The sequence below is a fragment of the Gavialis gangeticus genome, unplaced genomic scaffold (assembly GCF_001723915.1).
Source record: "Gavialis gangeticus isolate Ggan-Ray unplaced genomic scaffold, GavGan_comp1, whole genome shotgun sequence".
Classification (NCBI taxonomy): Eukaryota; Metazoa; Chordata; order Crocodylia; family Gavialidae; genus Gavialis; species Gavialis gangeticus.
This window is the reverse complement of record NW_017729022.1, coordinates 102,671,743-102,690,056: the sequence shown is the minus strand read 5'-3', so window position 1 is coordinate 102,690,056 and position 18,314 is coordinate 102,671,743. Positions and strand designations below refer to the sequence as shown.

At 49.0% G+C, this 18,314-nt stretch overlaps 1 protein-coding gene across 3 annotated transcripts in view; it reads right to left on the bottom strand.

Annotated features, from left to right (window-relative positions):
• Positions 1-12,454: 12,454 nt before the first annotated feature.
• The window catches only part of PARVB (parvin beta), a 171,299-nt gene continuing 165,439 nt past the window's right edge, over positions 12,455-18,314 (bottom strand). For all 3 annotated transcript variants that reach the window (XM_019515751.1, XM_019515752.1, XM_019515753.1), the window contains one exon: positions 12,455-16,599. In XM_019515751.1, coding sequence (XP_019371296.1) covers positions 16,523-16,599 — 77 coding nt within the window. In that variant the 3' untranslated portion in view covers positions 12,455-16,522. The remainder of the gene's footprint in view (positions 16,600-18,314) is intronic.

Sequence of the window (18,314 nt, the reverse complement as noted above, 5' to 3'; positions counted from 1 at the left end):
CACATATAAAACAACACTTATTTTTCTCCAGTTAAAAATAAAGTAGAACCTTTACTAATATGCTCAGAGCCTAGGACTGTCTCATTTAGTTTAAATTGAAGCAAAAAAATATATATAATTTCATTGCAATGAGTTAAAAACAGTCGGTAGGGCTGTGAAATAGGAGCTTCATTACCAGGAACAGCTAACAGACAGCAGAATTGTAGAACAAATGATAACTTGAACAGTTGAACATCAAGATCATTAAAGAGAGAGGGTCGTTAACACCTCTGGGATGAAAAGTTTAGAAGGGGCCAGGTAGATTATAATCAGCCATGAAGTCAATTGACTCCCTCAGCACTGCTGCACTAGAAATGCTGCTGCTACTGCTAGGCAGTTGGTTCTAAACTTTGAGTAGAGCAGGAATCAAAGGGAGTGCAAGTGCACCAGTGCATCCTTCCTGGACCCACCCCTGCTGACCCTCAACTTTATCTAAGCTCCTACCACTTACTGAAATCTACGGGAGTTGTGGTGCTAATGTCAGTTCCAAACAGGCATTTAAGAGCATGACTAGATGAGCATGCACGTGCCTCTTGCAGCATCTCAAAGCCCTTTCAGATGCTGCAAGACGCATGTGTGGGAACAACAACAAAAAAATGTTCCCCGCACTGCAAATTTGTAGCACAGGGGCAGAATTAGACACCTGGATATCCAGGGGGCCAAAAAAATACCCTTTGGGGAAAAAAGCATGGCAACTGGAGGCTCAGGTCCTCCCCAGAGACACTCTGGTAACCAGCCAGAGCGTCTCTGTGGTAGGCCCTTGCCCAAGTGCTGAAGCACGCTGCCTGCCACAGAAAGCTGGATCTGGGGTCCATGCCGGTAAGTAGCGGGGGCAGGCAGGGACTGGTGGAGGGGACCATGGGGGCCCCAGCCAGCCCCAGACGCCTCTACTGGCTGTACAGTCCCCATCTGGGTCTGGCTGTGACCTGTTGTGCACCTGCCAGGCAGCAGCCCCAACTGCCAGACTGCTGCAATGGGTAGAGGATGCAGGGAAGTCAGGGCTGTTTCAGCAGTCCAGCTGGCATGAGGGGTAGGTACCAATTGGACAGGCCCCAAAAGTTCCTGTCTATTTGTTCATTCAAAATTGCTGTGGGCTTCAAGGCCCACTTGGTAAACTAGTTGCCATTATATGGGGGCTAATGCATGAATGGAACAACTGATTTCATGCGACAACTAAAGAAAAAAACAGGATAGGAGGGACATGGGAGTCAAAGGGTCAAAACATGAAAGTAAGTGCTCTGGAGGACATAGAGCAGAGCTCCATGGGCACTAGGCCAACCCCAAACATTCAGGCCGGCCCCAGCATGGCCTGGGCCCAGACTAGGTAGCGATTGCTGAAAAGGATCGGCTGGATGCCAGAAGAGTGGGCCTGGGCAAAGTGCAGCAAACAGATATAAATCCAGTCCAACCGGGAGTGGCATGGCTGCTCCTCCCCCACCCTCACATAGGTGAAGGCAGGGGGGCCAGCAGGGTGACAGGCACACCATACATCCAACACAAACCCCCTCTCCATCTCCTTTTGTGCAGCAGCCTCTGAGGCAAGGAAAAAAGACCCTTTTGCCATGTAAGCGGGAGGCTGCCACGATTTTGGGGGCCCCTCACTACCCAAGCCAGGGCCTGCACCCAGGTCTCAAAGTGCAGTTTTTCCCAGTTGGGCAATTGGCACTTCACCTCATGCCTGCAGATAAGTGCCAGAAAGGGAGCCCCACCACCTGAGCCAGTGGAGGGTCCAGGCCCCCTGGCTTCAGGTCACCCCACAGCTACCTGTGCATAGCTGTGGTTCCCCTGCTGGGGGGCTGCGGCTAGGGCCAGAGACAGGCCGAGTGGGTGTACTCACTGGTGTAGCACACCTGGTCCTCTCAGGCGCTGCTGGTCTAGGCTTGGGGGCAGGGCCCCTGCCCTTCCCACCCCCAGCTGTGGAGGATGCTGAAGAGGAGCTCTTCCCACCACCTTTGCCCTTAGTTCCTGATGGCAGGAGAGGGGGCTTGGGAACCCCTCTGGTGGGAGGGTGGGGCTGGCCAGGGGAGACTCCCTGGCCCTGTTGGCTCCCTGCCAGAGTCCTGCCTGCCCCTGCAGCGGAGGCTGCAGGCTTCTCTACCCCCAGAGGAGGTTTGTCAGACTCCACCTCTGGGATGGGGGCTATAGGGGTATGCATCCCCTTGGGGGCTTGGCTGGGATCTGCCCCCATAGTGCAGGAAGTTCTGTGGGGGCATCTTCCACCCCACAGAATATTTCTGCCCTGCCATAGTTTTACATAAAGGTGCAGAAGACAATAAACAAAATAAAGATATGCAGTGGAGCTGGTGAATCTACTGGGGACTGAAGCTCACTGAGCTACAGCCGCACAGGAAAAAAAAGCCGGGAGGGCTACACTAGGGGAATGTTGGGGAGGGGGCAAAACGCACAGACACACACACGGAGCAAGGAGACTCAAGCAGGCTTACCCAGCCACACAATAAACACAAGGACAGGGAGTGGACCACAGGACTTACCACACAAGGACAAGAACACACAGGGGAGGCTGCTGAAGCAGATGTAAAAGATGGCTGGACCAGTGGAGGGACTTTACTTGTTGAAGATCAGTCCAGGAGCCCCTCAGGCCTCCAGCCAGGCTCTCAGCAGCAGAGGAATAGGTAGAAAAAACAAAGCAAGATAAGATGCAGTAAGGCAGTCGTGGAGGAGAGCAAGAACAATTAGTCAATTAGGGAGTAATCCAGTGCAGGTGTGGTGTCCGGTGGTGCAGCAGGGAATCTCCCTCTCTCCTGAGATGGGGCAGCAGCAGAACAACGGCAGCAGCAGCAGTGATGGTAGTAGCTATGCAGTTCAGCCACTCAGGGTGTGCTTCAGGTAAAAGTGGAGATCAAGGCTGGAGGTGGCCTGCTAATGCAGCTAAGGCAGGAAAGGCGCCTTTAGGTTTTGGCAGTGATGGTGGGGGAGGGGCCCACAGGCAGTGCAGGCTCCCTCCCAAGGCTGTCCCCCAACCACAGCTTGGTGGTAGGATGGGCAGCAGGACAGAACAGGGGTGTGGTGCAGTCTGGTGGGCCCCTCCCTGCAGCAGCAACAGCAGCCCAAGGCAGAAAGGGTTGCTACCAACATACACCCAAAAGCTCTGCCTGGAAACATGCATGGACAAGGCAGAGGAAAGTGGCCCCACAGTCTTCCCAGCCAGAACATCCTTCTGGTCAAGTATAGGGCCCACTTGGCTAGGCCAGGAGGAGGCTGACCAGGAGGTCTGGGGACTTGGTGGGGCCACAGATGGGGTGGCCAAAAATAAGAAGGTGGGGGGTGAAATTCAACCAGAACCTCAGGAGGAGGCTCTGGAGGTGGAGGGCCTGCACCACCAGGCCAAAGCTCTTGATGCAGTTGACCTGGGCAGAAGCAGCTGCCAAGTACACTTGGCAGGCCTCCACCTGTGCCAGGTCACCCGAGTCCTGGACCATGAAGAGTACATAGTTAGCATATGCTGACAGGACCAGCTGTACCACCAGCTCCCAGAGCATGAACGCCACCACCCACTTCTGCAGGAGAATGAGGAAGGGCTCCAGAGCCAAAGTGTACAGCTGGCCTAGCAGCTGGTAACACCCAAAAGCTCTGAGACCAAGCCAGCAGCTAGCAGTAGCCAGAGGCAGCAAGGGGCCTGGCCATCTTCTCCCCAGAAGCTCCTATTTGTCAATCCGATTACCACAGGCAAGGCCCACCTGGCTAACTAGTAGCCCCTTTTTATGGGGGCTAATGGACAAATGGAACAACAAAATACTTGGGACAACTAATGGAAGAGCAAAAAAAAAGGATAGGAGTGACATGGGGGTTATAGGTTAAAAATGAGAAAAGAAGTTTGCCAGAGAGGGACACTAAGCAGAGCCCCCCTGAGCCGCATCCACTGGTCCTCAAAGACACCCACGGAGCCGGTGGACGCACCCCTCTCCTGAATGGGATGGGCTCCATCAGGGTCCAGTTGAGCTTGACCAAACGTTCTGCAGAGGTGTACAGCACCTGGAGAGGCCACATGAAGTGGGGCCCAAAGCCAAAGGCACACAGCATGCCTGTGAGGTACCCATGATCCACTCTGTCAAATGCCTTCTCTTGGTCCAGGGACAGGAGGGCAAAAGATAGGCCCTCCTGGCATGCTAGCTCCAGGAGGTCCCAAACCACGTACAGGTTGTCGAAGATGGAACATCCAGGCACCATGTACATCTAGTCGCGATGGATCACGTCTGTCAGCATGGACTGCAGGCACACCAAGATGGCCTTCGCTACCACCTTGTAGTCCATGCAGAGGAGGGACATGAGATGCCAGTTCCTCAGGTCGTGGAGATCCCCTTTCTTTGGCAGGAGGTTCAGCACAGCCCCCCAGCACAACAGGGGGAATTCCCCACTTCCCTCAGATTCAGCCCAGACTGCGGCAAGGTCTGGGCTGAGGACATCCCAGAAGGCCTGGTAGAATTCCGCAGTCAGCCTGTTGAAGCCCAGCGCCTTGTTGCCAGGCATCAGGCAGAGGGTGGCTGAAAACTCACTAAGAGTGAGAGGAGCTTCCAGCTGGTCCCAGTCATCCACACTGGCCTGCGGGAGTCCCTCCCACAGAGTCCAACAAGCTTCAGCATTGGTAGGATCCAGGGAGAAGAGCTCTTCATAGAAGGCCTGTGCACGCTAGCACATCTTGCCTGGATCCGTGAGGGGGTGCTGTCATTGGCCAGAAGGCACGTGATGTACTTCTTGGCCCCCCGCCTCCTTTCCAGGGAAAAGAGGAAGCGGGAGCCACGGTCCATTTCCTGAAGGAGCTGGACATGAGAGCAGACAAATGCACCACGGGCACTGTGGTCGTCCAGAGCATGAAGCTCTTCCTACCTCTCCCAACACTCTCCACAGAGGGATGGGTTGGTTGAGTTGGTGGCCAGGCACCTCTCCAGCTCTAGCACTTTCCGCTCAAGCTGCTTCCAGACCGCTCCCTCTGCTGGGTGTGTCCCCCCCACCCCCCAAGCTTAGCTGCAGCAAAACACCCAGATGTGCACCTTCCCCACATCCCACCATCTCTGAACCAAGGGGAAAGTCGCCCGTTGCTCCCTCCAGGCCAGCCAGAACTCCCGAAAAGCCTCCCTGAAACCCACATTCTCCAGCAGGCCGGCACTGAAATGCCAGTAGGCCGACCCTGAAAGCCCAGGCCCTAGTGGCCTGGGCCCAGACAAGCTGGTGATTGCTGAAAACAGTTGGACGGATGCCAGAGTGGGCCCAGGCAAAGTGCAGCAAAGAGATATAAACCCGGTCTAACCAGGAGTGGCATGCCTGTTCTTCCCCCACACTGACATAAGTGAAGGTAGGGGGTTCAGTGAGGTAACAGGCATGCCATACATCCACCAGGGAGTAGTCCATCAGGATCTCCCCAAGGACACCCACGGAAGCCTGGTTCCACTCCTTGCCTGACTGGTCTCACGCATCTAGGGTGACGTTAAAGTACCTGCCAAGAACCAGGCACTCGTGAGGGTTGAGGGTGCTGATATAGGTGACTGCCTGGTGTAAGAAATCCACCAGTTTTGGGTCCTTACAGGGGCATACACGTTCAGAAGGTTCAGGAGCAGCCCCCACACCTGGACCCGGAAATGCAGCAGGTGGCCCAGCACCACCTCAACATCCTGGAGAACCTACAGCTGCAGGCCTGGGGTGACTACCCTGTTCTCCCAACATTAGGTGGCTGAGAGGTGACTAAAAAAGACCCTGCCTCCCCACTCTAGCCACCAATTTGGTTCATTGGCCGGAGTCACTAGGATCTCCTGCGAGAATACCATGGGGTAACCTTCCTCCTGAAGGAAGGAGAGCACCCGGCACCTCCAGAGACCCTTCCTGCAGCTGTGGACACTGAGGGTTGCCATCTTAAACAACCTCATGGCTCAGGAGGTGGAGCAGACAGTTCAGCAGAGCCCCACCTATAGGTCTGGGTGTTGCAGCTTTTGGGCCCCTTGTCTTCCCCTAGCAGTGCCCTCGCAGTGGCGAAGACGCTGTCAAAATCTCCCCAGCAGTCCAAGGCTAGCTGTACCTTTCTGGTGAACCAGCAGGTGTAATCATGGTCAAGAAGTGGAAGTAGCTCATCCCTGGGAACCAATGGGACAAAGAGGTCTGCAGGCTCCATGGAGCCTGCTGGTTCTTGGGTGTCCTCCTCCTGGTCCTGGAGCCCAGAGGGCTCCTTCAGCATAGTCTGAACCTCCCAGTCCGCTAAGTTGCCAAACTCTGGTAGGGATTGGGAGAGCTCTGCAGCTCCCTGGGACGGGGGTGTGGGTGGGCTCCTTCACAAAATGGTGAGGTAGAGCTGGAGCCCTGGGGGGGTGTCTGTGCAGGGTCCCCGATGAGATCAGCCCAAAGATTAGGGGACCCCACTCTGACCCCCTCTAGTGCAGGATTATGGGGCAGGCTGGAGGTGGTTTTCCTGAGAGGGGGAGGGAAGAGACCCGCCAGGCACCGAGATGGTTCTGGCATCTGCCTTAGGGGACCTTCTCCCTCTCAGGACCCCTTCAGGACTCACTGGGGTGAGCCCCAGGGCCTCTGTATCCTCTAGATCAGAGGGAGGAGGCTCTGCTGCCAGGCCTTCCTTTGGGTAGGCCTCAGCCTTGGCACCTGTGGTTTCAGGGGGTAGGCCTTTGTCAGCAGAATGAAGGGCTTCCCCCATGGACTTCTGTTTGGGACTATCCAGAAGCCCCAAAACCTCCTCCATGGGGATCACCTGTTTGATCTTTCCCAGGGTTGGGTGTCAGGCAGACCTGAGGAGGCCCCTGGAGGTAGGGCCACTCCTCCCCCCCCCACTGTGTGGTTGTCTTGGGAGGGGGAGGATTCCTCCATGTCAGAGGGCTCCAGCTGTGTCAGGGCCTTCCTCTTGCTTTTACTCCCAGAGGAGACCTGCACCCACTCAGCCAGGGGGTGGACCTCAGGTGGACAGGCTCCAGCAAGAGAATGTAAGGGTTGGGGGGGTGGAGAAGCCACAATGGGTGCATGACTAGGGGCAGGGATGCCCATCTCCCTCTCTCCCCCTGGTTGCTTGTGCTCTCCCTAGGACTTCACTAGACTTGCGTGGGTGGGTGGGGTCCCTTGAGCTTATGGGTGGGCTCGTAGTTGTGGCTGGGGTGTCAGGGAGGCCTGAAGGGGGTGGGGCACCAGTGGTAGGGGCACCCCTTTCCAGTGGGACCCACAGATGCCCTCCCCACCTGGCCCATGGGGCACTCATGATGCAAGTACCCCAAGGCATGGCACCAGAAGCACTGAAGGTTCCCCAGTGTATAGAGAGTCCTCACCAAGGCCCCTGATAAGGAATTACCAGGCACCCCTCAGCCTCCAGCCACACTCCCGCCGCCAGCTTGATCATGACCTGGAGACAGAAAGAGCACATGTGGCGGAGACCAGGGTCTTGGCACCCCAATGAGAGGGCCACCACCATGGAGATAACTCTCCCCAGGGTTTGGAGCTAGGACAGCAGGGCCCAATTGGGAATACAGGCATACCTCAGAGATATTGCGGGTTCAGTTCCAGACCACGGCAATAAAGCGAATATTGCAATAAAGTGAGTCACACGAATTTTTTGGTTTCCCAGTGCATATAAAAGTTATGTTTACACTATACTATAGTCTATTAAGTGTGCAATAGCATTATGTCTAAAAAAAAAAAAAAAATGTACATACCTTAATTAAAAAATACTTTATTGCTAAAAAATGCTAACCATCATCTGAGCCTTCAGCGAGTCGTAATCTTTTTGCTGGTGGAGGGTCTTGCCTTGATGTTGATGGCTGCTGACTGATCAGGCTGGTGGTTGCTGAAGGTTGGGTTGGCTGTGGCAATTTCTTAAAATAAGACAACAATGAAAGTTGCCACAAACCTTCAATTTGTAAAAAACGCAGTATCTGCAAAGCGCAATAAAGCGAAGCGCAATAAAACAAGGTATGCCTGTATAGGGAAGGATGGAGCCAAGAACAACCCTGGTCCCCAGCTCTTCTAGAGGCTCAAGGGGGATGTATTCACCCTTCACCATGAGACCCCTCTCCACCATCTTTTGTGCAGTGGCCTCCAAGGCAAGGAAAAAGGCTCCCTTGCCATGAAAGCAGGAAGCTGCCACGATCTTGGGGGGCCCCCACTACCCGAGCCAGGGCCTGCATCCAGGTCTCAAAGTGCAGGTTCTCCCACTTGGGCAGTTGGCACCTTATCCCATGCCTGCAGATGAGTGGCAGAAAGGGGCCCCGCTGCTCAAGCTGGAAGGGCCGGTGGTGGAGGTTCCAGGCCCCCCGGCTCCAGGTCTATCCGCAGCTGCCTGTGCATAGCTGCCATTCCCCCCGGGGGCCCATGTTGGTGGGGCCGGAGCTAGGGTCAGGGACAGGCTGAGTGAGTGTGCTGGCTGGTGTAGTGCACCTGGTCCCCTCAAGCACTGATGACCTAGACTTGGGGGTAGGGCCCTTGCCCTTCCTACCCCCAGCTGTGGAGGAGGCTGAAGATGAGCCCTTCCCACTGCCCTTGCCCTTCGTCCCCAGTGATGGGAGAGGGGGCTTGGGAACCCCTCCCTGGGGGGTGGGGAGCCTGGCCAGGGGCAACCCCCTGGCCCTGTTGGCTCCCTACTGGACTCCCATGTGCCCCTGCACTGGAGGTTGCAAGTTTCTTTACCCCAGAAGGAGGTTGGTTGAACTTTGCCTCTGGGGTGGAGGCTGCAGAGGCATGCATCCCCTTAGGGGCTTGGGTGGGATCCACCCCCATAGTGGGGGCTGCAGGAAGCTCTGTGGCGTGATCTTCCCACCTCCCCCCCCAGAAGGTTCCTACCCTGCCGTTGTTTCACATGAGGGCAAGGAAGACAATCAAGAAAAACAAAATATCCCAGAAGGCGGTGAATCTAGTAGGGGTGGGCTAGGGTTGTGGGGAAGAAGGGGGATAGGGAGGAAGGGGGCTGAAGCCCCACAGGAAAAAAAAAAGAAACGGGAGGCCTATGCTTTGAGAATGTGGGGGGGGGAGGGGGAACACACACACACACACACACACACACACACTCATGCACACATGCACATGTGCACGCACACACACACACAGGCTGGGGAAACTCAAGCTGGCTTACTCAGCCCCACAACAAACATGAGGTCAGGGGGAGTGGACCACTGGACTTACCACAAATGCAAAAAACACACAGGGAAGGCTGCTGAGGCAGGTGTAAAAAGATGGCTGGAGCAGTGGAGGGGCTTTGCTTGTGGAAGTTTTTCCAGAAGCCCCTCAGGCCTCCAGCCTGTCACTCAGCAGCAGAACAGTAGGCAGGAAGACCAATCAGGATCAGATGCAGTGAAGTAGCTGTGGGGGAGGGTAGGAGCAGTCAGTCAATTAGGAAGTGATCTAGTGCAGGTATGGTGTCAGGTGGCGCAGCAGGGAATCTCCCTCTCTCCTGAGGGGGGCAGCAACAGCAGCAGTGATAATAGGAGCCATCCGGTTCAGCCACTCAGGGTGTGCTTCTGGTGAAAGTGGAGGTGCAGGCAAGGTTCCTTTAGGCTCCAGCAGTGATGGTGGGGAAGGGGACCACAGGCAGCACAGATTCCCTCCCCAGGCTGTTCCCAACTGCAGCTTGGCAGCAGGCTGGGCAGCAGACAGGAACAGGGGTGCAGAAGCTGGGGTGCGGTGCGGTGCAGTGGGCCCCTCCCGGGGGGGGCAGCAACAGCAGCAGTCCAAGGCAGGAAGGGGTTGAACTTACTCCAAAAGCTCTGAGACCAAGCCAGCAGCTAATAGTAGCCAGAGGCAGGAAAGGGCCTGGCCATCTTCTGGGACAGGAAGGTGCATGGCCAACTTCCTCCCAGAGGCTCCTCCCTCAAAAGATCTTGAGAGCAAGTAGCCCTAAGCTGTTTGCTAGGGCAGCTTTTTATACTGCTGGGGCCAGGCTCTAGCGCCCCCTGGCTACAGATCCAGGAGGAGCCGGGCAGGGTTATTTTGCCCCAAGTGGCACAACTTGCACAAAGTACATGTCTAGGCACATGCACTGAGGCAAAAAGCCCCAGCTCAAATCTGCACTACTATTTTTGCTGCTGTAAGTGCACATGCCTGCATCTGTGGATGTGACCTAAATGTCTATTCTACAGAGAATTTTAGTGACCTAAATGGTATAGCATTACCAAGTCAGAAAATCAAGATTGCTAGCCAGCACATTATTATATATTGGCAATTCAACATAGGATCCTTGATCTTTGCATCAAAGGATAAAACTAGGCTTGTTCCCTTTGCAAACTGTGTGGAAGAAGAAATGTCAAATCAAAAACTGAAAACAAGGGTGTACATTTTGCCCTCCTGGAAGTGCATGCTGTGAACTATGCACTCAGTTAGCTGGAGGTATAAAGAAGAAAATGTTGAGAGGTTACATGGATAGCAAAAGTAGGAAAAGACTGGGATATTAGGAGATTCTGTTTGGGTCCTTCATCTGAATGGACTCATATCAGTGGGTGCAGGGTGAGAGATAGGGAGTGTTAGAAGAGGAAAATATGTCTGCAATCACTGGCAAAACAGGTCAGAGAGGAAACAGTAACTTCTTCCCTGAAGGTCCTGTCCACCTTACAGCCAAACACAGATATACAATAACTTTAAACAGAGAAGCCCAACATGGGCTGGGATTCTTCTTTACAGCCATGTTGTGGGTAGTGTCCCCATATTTTATAGAACAGTGATTCTCAAACTTTTGGCCCCATGGGCCAGATGAATGGTGTGGGGAAGTCTGTGGGCCAGATCAAGTCCCATAGAATCATAGAAAATTAGGGTTGGAAGAGACCTCAGGAGGTCATCTAGTCCAACCCCCTGCTCAAAGCAAGACCCTCCCCAACTAGGTCATCCCAGTTAATGCTTTGTCCCTCTACTTCACCAGCTTTTTTCCCTTCAAATACTTGTAGGTGATCACTGTTCAGCTTTAATCAAATTGACAATTTTGACTGTTAAATCTTTTATCAATTTCTGCATTCATAACTTAAAAAAAAAAGTTCCAAAAGTTTCCTACTAATTTTTCTAATAACAAGATGTCCAGGGTCTCAGTGTGCTCCCTGGTAGCCAGAGAGAGATTTCACTTTGTTCATAAGGTCTAAGCAGGCTTCTATCTCATTGGCATGCTGGTAAATAAGAAGCCTGGATCCTTCCCTTCAAATATTCTTCATCCCAATGTCAATCCATTTAAGGGGAAAAAAATAGGAATCAACTTGATTATCACGTGTTTATTAGAATAAATAGTACAGTCATAAATCATGCATTATTTTCCACAACACTCCTGCTGTGGCTTTAGGAACCACAGGATTGCATTGTAATTTGCTTACAGTACACAAAGAGTAACCACTTTTACACTCAATAAGCCAGACATGTCTCAGATATGACAAGTAGGCCTGTGTGAGTAGGCAGCTCTTCGATCCGGCTTCTGATCTGGCTGTTTCAGATGCCAGGGATCTGATCCAGAGCTCTGGATTGGGTTCCCGCTTTGATCCGCTGAAGCGGCTCCAAAGCTTCAGAGCCACCTTGGAGATCCAGCCATAGGGTATAATGGAGAATCTTTGTTTTTTGTCTGATTTGGATGAAACTTGCCGGGGTGGTAGCCTCTGCTGAAAGCATGAAGCCTGCCAAGTTTCAAGAAGATCGGTGCAGGGGTTTGGGGGGAACTGTACCTCAAATTCTTGAAAGAGGCTACCATCCCTGCAAGTTTCATCCAAATCAGACAAAAAACAAAGTTATAGATATTTAACTGATTCCCCATTATACCCTTTGGCCAGATCTTCGATGTGGCTCTGAAGCTTTTCCAAAGCGCTTCAGAAGCTCTGAACCGCTTCAGAAAGCCTAAAGTGAGTGCTTTGGTCCAGACATGCTGCTTCGGACACCTAAGTGTCCAAAGCTTCTCTGGATCCAAAGCACAGTCCGAAGCCTCACACAGCTCTAATGACAAGTCCAGTATTTTACCTGCAAAGATTTGTTTTGTTTTAGTAACTAGAAATCCAGAACAAACATTGTTAAGAAACAGTAGAGTAAGATCCTTACAATACAATAATATGCAAAGCAGTAGGTTTCTATTAGGGTGAAAAGAGCTCTATAAGGCTTTACACTGATATAAATTCTGCCTTTGGGGTGTCTATAGACAGACTCATTTATGTTCCAAGTAGAATGCACTGGAGCTGACTCAATTAACCAAGTCTCCTCCGGTTTCTAATTAGAATGCTCCAGTGTTGCCTCACTGTCACCTGTGTTAAGCCCCCATACATTTCAAAATGGCCATGGGGGCACTTTATCTAACCCTTGTCAAATGAGCTTTAGATAAAGTGTCCCACAGCCATTTTGAAACATGCAGGGGCTTAATACATGTGATGGTGAGCCATTTTAATTAGAGGAGCTGTCCAGGAACTGCTCTAATTAAAATGCCTACCCTGCGCCCTGAGTATGTGTATAGGCAGCCATGCTGTTGTGTGCTGACACAGCTGTGAGTAGTCAAACACCTTCTTAACTACCAAGCCAGCTGTAACACAACCAGTGTAATAGGTTTTTCTGGATAGAATTTTAGGGCATTTATACACATACTTTTTTGTTTGGGGATGTGCCAGAGATCCGCCACTTCTAAGCAGACTCAATTAATCAAATCTGTTCTGCGCACAAGCTGACGCACACTGGACTGTGCAGTGTGCAGTTGTATAAGCGGCACAATGCGCATCAGTGCACAGAAAATGGTGGCGGTGCATTTTTGAACCAAAGCACCTCCAAGTTGTTTTAGTTCAAAAGCATGCTACCACCATTTTCTCAGCGCTGACATGCATTTCACTGCTTATACAGCTGCAAGCGTCACAGCACCAGGCGCTTTTCAAAGTACCTGGTGGTGCAGCACTTACATATGTAAAATGCCCTTAGAGGCACATTATATGCACTGTAAAAGTGGGCATTTCATTGAGCATGTAAGAGTGTGGAAGTTTGAATGTTGTGTGTGTGTCAGTCTGGAATGCTGCAACATACATTGCCTTTCCTATCCAACTTTACTCTGACAGAATTACAGAAATCCAATAGCACAAATTAAATACTAGCCGTAATATTCTTTAACACACAATTGAGAGGGAAGAAGAAGGTGTCAGTATCTTTAAGCTTTAAAACCAAAACATATTTGCTCATTATAACTCATATGTTATATATGTGATACATAAGTATGAAATAACTACTAGTTGGGGGGAGTATTATATATACCTGTTCTAAAGTGGAGTTAGATCCTGTTTTAAAATGGCTTGCTTTGGGGGGAGCTCTGCTTAGGCTAAAAGCATTCCATCTACCATGCTGGCTAGCAACAGTATCTGCAAGAAGATTCTCAGCTGGTTAGAAAGCCAGAGGGTAAAAAGGTGTAGGTAGCCAGCACAGAATTTTTCCCCAAGCAATATTCATTTGCATAAAAATTTAAAAATTCCACAGGATGTGCCATCTGCCTCAACCAGACATGGCATACAAGCTAAGGGTCCTAACCTGGACTCACAGAGGTATTGATAAAAGGACTGCATGCCCTCATGCTCGTAGCAAGCGGCCAGCATTGCAAGTTATTGGACAAAGTTCGCTGCCCCTCTTTTAAAGCTGACCTATAGTAATTGGATATTGTGCCCCACATTCCTTCTTTATGAGGAAGGTCATTCCCTTTCTTTATAATGAAGTCAGTCCATCCTTACTCTTATTCATTCCTGGTCTCCCCCTCCTCCCAAGGACCTCAATCATGCCCATTGCTTGTTGTATTAACATGTTTTAGAAAGGACTTCTTGAACATCTCAGAAAACATACAACTTTGGCGCTCTCACTCACCTGAAAAGGACAGAAGGTATGATTGATCTTGAAAAAGAGGGTATGATTAATCTTTCACCAACTGCCTATTTCCCAAGGATTTACTAGGCACTGGAGTTAGCTATAGAATACCAAACAAAAAGCTGAAGGACTCTAACAATCGCCTCCCCTCAGATGATCAGCTTTCACTCTGTCATATCATAGGGATCAGCTTTTTAAAAGCAGAGATGCTCAACTTCTAGTGTTGTGGGGCCTAACTTATTGCTAGCCCTTTTAAAATCCCCTTTGAAATTACTATGACTTGTCCTATGAGAGCATATAAAGATCCCAATTAAAACCGGGGCCTTACTGCCCTAGGCACTGCATAAAAATCTATTAAAGGATTATATGTCCTCTAAAACAAATACAAATGATAGTTCTTCAGTCACCTAGAACTTTCCAGGGCAGACATGACTTGAATTTCTTAGAGAAATAAATGACTATTTTTAATCCATCACCAAGCAGCAAAAAAAAAAGGCCACAAGCTTATTTTGCCTTCCCTTCTCACAGTATAAAGCTGTGGCCAGCAGTGGACTAATTTTATCTGAACCACAGAGTTAGGGGCCATTTGTGATGTTTTGGTGTAAGTTTGACCCACATAGTGGCCAGGGGGTAGGACAAGCAGTGATGGCACCAGTGGTGTCTGTAGTAGTACAGGACTTGTTGGAAGCAACCCACAGCTGGAGATAAGTGGTGTTGAAGCAACCCACAGCTGGAGATAAGTGGTATTAAAGAGATTCCCAGCTCCAACACATTACTGACCCCTACTTTAAAGAACTCAGTTGAGATACCAAAAAAAAAGCACAAAAAACCCTAAAAACATGTAGAAGACCATCTCTATAGTACCATTACACCACAGTTCAAATAGCATAGTAAGGGACACACATGTATCTCAAGCTTGGGCTTGAACTCTGAAGGCTAAGTTTAGCACTGGTGAAAGCACAGATTTTCGTTTCCATCTGTGAGAGGTAAGCCTCTTGACGACTGTACAGAATTGGGCCCCCAGAGTCCCACAACACTTTCTTTTTCCTTTACAGGCTATTCTGTTAAATATTTTACAGAAAACGTAGCAGCCCATAAAGCATGACTAATGGGATAAATATAAAGCAATGGTTCGTTGGTGGTTCGAATGGTAGTTCATCATTCTTCTAGGTACTGTGAGGAAAAAATGCTATAAAATAGGTAACCCACAGGTAACCTACTTTGGTGCAATAACCCAATTTCCTTTTAATTGCTCTTCCCAAACACCACTCACACAAATCATATAGCATAACCTTTGTTAAGCTACATCTTACACACTGTTAGAAACAGATCTATGGGTGTATAATCAGGGAAGATCCACCTAATACAAGGTATCCTGGGAAAGGACAGAGATATTCTTTAGGATCAAATCTAGCAGTCATTACCCAAGCCAAATTCCTGTTGATGTCAATGTGACTTTTGATCAAGGACTGGGCCCAGAGCTTGTAACAGCAGCAGAGTGTCTTCAGGGGTAGCACTGCATGACTGAATGAACCCATCCAATCACACCAGGACTGAAAGGAAACATATGTCATTTTCAGTCCAATGATCTCATCTCTAAACTGTTTCAAATTCAGTGAAAGGCTGCATTTAAATACTAATGTACACTCTTTCAAGTAGTCTGGTATTACTCAGGAAGGAAAAAGGAAGGCCTTATTGAAAAGTGACCTTGATCCATTTTATTTTTAAGATTAGTACTGTAGATCTGTTCAAAGCCTTTGGGCCCTGTAATTGTATAGCTGCCATGGACTTCAATGGGAGCAGGATGAGGCCCTTAAAACTTTTCCATATGTAAATAAGTATCAGCCTTGAAGCTCTCAAGCTGTTATTGCCCCTATATATTCTAGAAAAAGATTTATAATAAAAGTATATCAAGATGCATTCATCCAGTCTAGCCAAACTTGACCAGCTCTTCCCTGCACTCATCCAGAAAGCATGTTTAAGGACTGGCTCCAGCTCTAAGCAAACAAACAGCTCCTCTATACAAAAAGAGAAGAGGGAAAAAGGCATCAAAGCAAACAGTCATCCCATTTCTAGGCTCACTGTGTGTAAACATCAAGTGAAAAATAATACTGCATAGCAGGAGGTTCACACACAAAGGGTAGAGAAATGCCAGATTCTTATGCACCCTTTCAAACATGTCCTTGAAAACAAATACATGCTATAGCATACACAAACCTTCCTTATTTTAGGAAAAATGCAATTTCTACACAAATTAGAATGCAAGGGCCTGCTTTTGTATTTCTAACACTCAAGCCTAGTCAGCCTGTTGACACCAGTGCAATAACCAAGCAGGTTTCATAAGAAGGTACACTATGGCACTGACCCATCAAAAGAGTTTCAAGTATTCCCTGCCTATCAAAGTAGCCAGTACTTTATCAAAACAAGAACAGGAGTTGATCATAGCAAACAATAGAGCCAACAGCATCTCAAAGCAAGGATGTAAAAATTCTGATATTTCATAAGCAAACCACCTAAAAAACCACAAACAATATTTTCAGTATGCTTGTCATGCAAGGAGTTACATGGAGAGACTGATAACAAAAGAAGGAGCTTCCATCATGCAGCATGAAACATAGTGTAAGGCACAGAGGGGCGTGGGAGGTGTTCTTATTCTTTTTTTCTCCTCAGGAAGTTAGGAGGGTTAGCATCTTGGCAGCTTCTGGCCTCACTCCACATTCTTGTATTTTGTGAACAGGTTGTATAAAACCCTTAGGGTAGATTTCAGATCCAGATTGACAACATCTGTGGAAGAAAGGGAGAAATGCTTAGATTGCCTTCACTTCCTTCTTATTTTCTCTGAATGAAACAAAGCATCTTCTGGTCTGTAAACTTGCAAGAATAATAAATGCAAACAGGTTGAATTTCCACAGCTGGATAAAATAATATCATTCACTTCAAGAAACCTTAGCATTACTTTAATCACGGCTATTTTTGAACTTCTCTCTGGGAAGGAAAAAAAAAGTGCCACAACCCTTTCCTGACCTAAGATTTGTTACAGAAAAAGCCTGTTTGAGACCTGATAACATCTCATGGAAAGTTTTTTAAATTGATTATTTTTCTAAAAAATGTCGCTAATTTGACAATTTCTAGTGAATTTCCACTAGTGATGTTCCTAGCAAGGCATTAAAATACATTTTTTATATTTCATATATGGTCCTGAACCCTACCATGTAGTGATTTGCTATGCAACAAAAAATGCTTAAATTCTTTCCTTTACAATCACAAATCATCATTCAAGCTTCACAGGCTTTAAGGTTAATGCTCCTGGGCTCAGTCTTTTCCCACCTCCCACTCACAGCAACAAGCTTCTCTGTTAGCACTTCCTGCCCTTCTGCTGTGGTAAAATACAGGAAGTGTTGACAGAGAATCACGCGCCAACGGCTACAAGGTTAAGGCACAGAGAGAGAGAGAGAGAGAGAGAGAGAGAGAGAGAGAGAGCAAAGGCCCTCAAAAAACAAACCCAAGCATATGAAACTACAGATGAAAACCGGAGGCAGAGAGCAGTAGCAAGATCGAAGAACATGTGAAAGAAGAATATTAACAAGGAAAGATGATGGAAAACAGCTATAGGAGCCAGTGAAATCAATATGAGTTCCAATAAAAACTCCTACAGCCTATTTGGAAGAAATATTTTCATGATATTCTCCTTTCCACCTGATTCTTTTTTAGTATATGGTAGGTCAGAAGCCCCTTGCACTTTACTTTATTCTTTCAGTTGCCTCTCACGTGTCCATTCTTCTTGTTCCTATTATCCTGGAAATTTTCCTAAAAATGAGGTTCCTTATCACTCCATCTTTCTTTTTTAGTGCATAGATTTAGGACTATTTGAAAAGTGTAAAAATCTTGGATGAAGAACACCAAAGACTGCTCCTTTCCCCACCCTCTCTGAAGACCATAATTAGCTTGTTAAGCCCTAAAAATAATATGGTTCAGGTTTCCCTGATGAAATCATGTCTGGCCTGAAAATGTCCCTCCTTAGAATGGAAGGGAATTTTATTCTCTGTAAATATACCCTTACTCAGCCTCAAGGATGAGAGGGCTGACAGGCTTTCAATTAGCACCACTTGAGGGGAGAGATGGAATGTGCAAACAGGTTTGCTAAAATTTAACCATTTCACACAAGTCTCTAGATCAGGGGTGGGCAAACTGTGGCCCGGGGGCCGGATGAGGTCCACCAGGCCATTCTATCTGGCCCGCAGAGCCCCTAAAAATTTTAGAAAATTAATATTAGTCTGCCCTGGGCTGCCTGGCACACAGCCCTCAATGGCTTGCCAAAACTCAGTAAGTGGCCCTCTGCCCAAAATAATTGCCTGCCCCTGCTCTAGGTAGCCACAAATATTATTAAATTGACTTGCAGTCACTACTAGCCTCAGCTAGATTTAAACAGGCAACTTAGACGTGAAAAGCTGAGCCTGAGGAAGCATGAACGACTGGTGCCTCCCACGACTGGGGGGGTA